Source organism: Sinocyclocheilus rhinocerous, unplaced genomic scaffold (assembly GCF_001515625.1).
Source record: "Sinocyclocheilus rhinocerous isolate Xijiao unplaced genomic scaffold, SAMN03320098_v1.1 scaffold400, whole genome shotgun sequence".
Taxonomy (NCBI): Eukaryota; Metazoa; Chordata; class Actinopteri; order Cypriniformes; family Cyprinidae; genus Sinocyclocheilus; species Sinocyclocheilus rhinocerous.
The window spans coordinates 1,204,392-1,208,458 of NW_015666595.1; the positions used below are offsets into that span (position 1 = coordinate 1,204,392).

Sequence of the window (4,067 nt, forward strand, 5' to 3'; positions counted from 1 at the left end):
TTGTTTACTCATGTTATAGTTAGTCGTTGAAGGCAGAAAAGCATCAGCTCAGTGAACGCAAAATGAGTCCGATTCCTTCAAACTGATTTGCTCAAACCAAAACACCACTAAGTAGCCTATCACTGATTTTCGATCTAGTTTTGTATATTTATGCAGTGTAATTTGTAGTTATTATTAATTAAAAGACTCATATTAGGCGTAATGAAGTTTTAGTTTCATTGCCGTCTGAACGAAAGCTCGGGTACTAAACATATTTTGAAGACGTTTTGAAATTGTGTTGATTGTGGCAGTCGCAGTTTAAATTACATTGGCGTTATTTATTCTTCCACATAACTGAGGTTACTATCTACACTGAGGTTTTAAGTTCACAAGTAGTAACTGTCCCCTCCCAGCTGGTGCATTTTACTCGATACTCCGGTTGTGTCTCAAAATCTATCGAGCTGCCTACCTAGACAGCATTTTGGGCATCATAGACGCGTTTCTAGCCCTCATAGCTGCGGTAAAGCTCTGCTTGGAACTCGTTTACGATGCGCAGAATGTTGCATGCGCCCTTGTTACCCACAGTGCTGCCTAGGTAGGCAGCTCAGGAGGTTTTAGGCGCAGCCAGCGTCTCAGTTCCGCAATGTGAAGCGGTATCTGTCTCAGAATGTCAGCAGGATGTGTCATTACTGGCGTTATGGATCTAAAAAGCGAGCTGCTGAAGTCCATCTGGTACGCGTTCACGTCTCTGGATGTAGAGCAGAGCGGAAAAGTGTCCAAGTCGCAACTGAAGGTCAGACCACCTGTGTACCTTTGACCTGACTTGCGTTTCAGTGTGTTCTCTTTACCTCTAGATTAAATTGGTTATTTCTTTTATATGTACAGTGTAATAATGTTTTCAACATTGGAGATCGGGAAATGTCATGTTTTATTATCAAGAGATTGATATTGTTGCAAAGAAAGGAACAAAAGTCCAAATAGTCATGCCATATCAAACCTTAACGCACACACATACACACACTTTACTTAGCCATCTAAATGGGGACATTCCATAGAGATATATTGTTTTTATACTGAACTAGTTATAAAATAGTACTTATATAAACCTGATCCTAACCCTAACAGAAACAAAATTCAGCATTTTTATAATAACAATTAACAAAACTTTATTTTTTAATAATGTTTTGTCAGATTTAGCTTACTTTTGGTACTTATTTGTCACCAAAATTGTGTAAGGTGGGTACGCATAAACCCTAATGCAGTAATAAATGATCTCAGATAATCTAAAATCTTATTTCTTTGTGCTATTTGTTTTAAAGGATATTGAGGGGGCAATTGAATGGCATCACTGGTTGGTGAGCTTGAAAATAAATACCTAAAGACAGTCAGTCTGCGGACAGCTTTGACAGTCTTTCTCATGTTTAAACATGTCCCGGGTCGGCCCTTTGCTCAAAATTTAGGCATAAACAGACATGCGTCCAGACTTGTTAGATCTTACACAAAGCATTTTTGCAATTGCCTGCAAATTTCTGTGTGTAAAACTATTATTGTATATTATATTAATGTCATTCTACTGATTCTATGTCATATAATATCAGCGCAGTGTCCCATGATCATGTCAATAAATTGGCTTTTAAATGCTATTCATTTTTCACAGCTGAAGAGTGACTAAATGAAAGCAGGTCGGGGCTTTTCAAAGAGTTAACTTCACTTTTCTGGGCTGTTTTGGCAATTACTTCTACCCAACTGGTTTCTAGGTGACTTTTAGTGTATGTAGTACTGTATGAAGTCAGTTCCTAGCATAGTAACCACAAATTAATATTGAATTATGATTATTTTCTACAAACGTTTGACCAGAAAGTGTTTTTGACTTATTCTGAACAGTACATCTATTGTCGTATCATTTACAAACTTTTTTGTAAAAATATTTTGCTTTAAATATGTGCTTATGCTGTCTTCAAAATAAATGCCATTTGGTCTGATATTTTGTTATTGAATGCAACATTTTTAGATTTGCACATCCTTTTGGCGTCACGTTAGGATAACCGGTAGCTCAGTAATATCTAACACACTAGGCTGTAGTTACACTCGCTGTCTTACCTCTTGTGTGTGTGTGGTCTTGATTATCTGTCATTGCGGCTGCCACGATATAAAACATAACTTGTGTGTGTGTGTGTTTCTCCACCAGGTTCTCTCACACAATCTCTATACAGTGCTGAATATTCCTCATGATCCTGTGGAGTTAGAGGAGCACTTTAAGGACAATAACAATGGGCCAGTGTCCAACCAGGGGTACATGCCCTACCTCAACAAATACATCCTGGCAAAGGTCTGGTCCAGAATTACCAAAAATGAAACTCTGTCATCATTTCCCTTGTGAAAAAGAAGTACACTTTAGCATACTTTTATAAAGAGTACTTACTATATTACTGAAATAATATACTTTATATTATATACTTAAGTGTGAACTGAATGTAATATAATTGCTTGTTATTTGCAGTAAAGTGAAAGTTAAATTTATATTAAGTACACTTAGTTAAATTTAAGAATCTTTTCAAGTAGACCTTAAGTACATCTTTTTGTGTAATTTTATACTGCTATTATCTTTGAAATATGGTTAAAGTGTACTACCGAATGTACCGACAAGCATTTATAGTAAACTAAAATATACTTTAACGTCATTTCTGTTAAAACTTGTATGTCGTGTATTCATATATATTTGTAATCACACATTTGTAATGATATAGCTGCAGTTTAGTACATTTAAAATATATTAACTTTAAATGCAGTATCAAATAACACTAAAATTATAATCAAGTACTTTGCACGATCTGTAGCATGTTAGTCACAACATCAAAATAAATGTACTTCTTTAAAGAAAGATAATTAAAACATAATGATTTGAAGTGTGCTAAGAAACAGTCATGTACTCTTTTTAAGTAGCACATGTACCTTTTATATCTTTGAAGTCAATGGAATTTTATTTCATATTATACAATCTGCAAGTACAGTTATAATTGTAAGATTTAAAGTACACTACAAGTGCACATTCAGTATAAATAAGCACACTTCTTTTTCACAAGGGATTACTCAACTTCATGTTGTTCCAAATCCAAATGACTTTCTTTCTGCTTCAAAACACAAACTGAGAAAGTTTAAAGAATGTATTAGTTGCTTTTTTTTCTAAGCAGTTACAATGAATTGAGCTTGTAGTCATCAAAAAGGATGCAAACGTTCCCTTAAAACACAGTATATATTTTTTAATATTTATGCTTTTGTGTTGCACATAAAGCTATATAGGTTTGGAATGAAATTATACTAATTAAATAATGACCGAATTTGAATAGAACACTGGGAAATGTCTGTTGGCAAACAGTGTCAGGTGATGTTTTCTTGGCTGTTAATAGTGTTGTGTTAATTTACAGGCCACAGAGGGGACGTTCAGCAAGGAAGCCTTTGATGATCTGTGCTGGACGATGACATCAAAGAAGAACTGCAAACCCAGCGTTCAACAGGGCCTGTGTTCACAGAAAGACTGCTTCAAACTCTTCTGTCTGTTCAACCTGCTTTCTGAAGACCGTTACCCATTAGTCATCATTCAGCCGGAGGTGAGTGCGAGAGAAAGAGGGGCAGATGCAGATAAGCAGAGTTGCGACTGGTTGAGTCTCAAACTCAACTGGTTTGAGTCTATTCTTGTTTTTGTGAACAGAGCAGTTTTATGATGCTAAAGTGAGAGTTGACACTTAAAGTAAGACTGTAAACTTAATAACCTCAATGTTGGTTATTCAGACAAAGTTGAAGTGGTCTGAAGCTTCACTATGGTGTTGCGTTTTGTTTTAAGGAAGGAAGTGACACAAGAAATGGAACTACATATCTATATGGGGTGATTTCCTGATGATAACACATGTCAAAGCTAGATTTTTATCAAGTAACCAAATCTGAAGATGTTGTAACTTGCATTTCTTGCCATCTGTATTCTCTCATCCCATCCCCATTTGGTTTTCTTTACACTCTAAAAAATGCTGGGTTAAATATAACCCAGCGCTGGGTTAAAAAGGGACAAACCCAGCTATTGGGTTGTTTTGAAC

General features: G+C 35.7%; 1 protein-coding gene across 2 annotated transcripts in view; it reads left to right on the forward strand.

The window, feature by feature from the left end:
* The first annotated feature begins 654 nt into the window (after positions 1 to 654).
* The window catches only part of LOC107732969 (differentially expressed in FDCP 6-like), a 10,583-nt gene continuing 7,170 nt past the window's right edge, over positions 655 to 4,067 (forward strand). For both annotated transcript variants that reach the window (XM_016544443.1, XM_016544445.1), the window contains exons 1-3: positions 655 to 772; positions 2,168 to 2,308; positions 3,405 to 3,587. In XM_016544443.1, the coding sequence (XP_016399929.1) occupies positions 677 to 772; positions 2,168 to 2,308; positions 3,405 to 3,587 (420 nt within the window). In that variant the 5' untranslated portion in view covers positions 655 to 676. The remainder of the gene's footprint in view (positions 773 to 2,167; positions 2,309 to 3,404; positions 3,588 to 4,067) is intronic.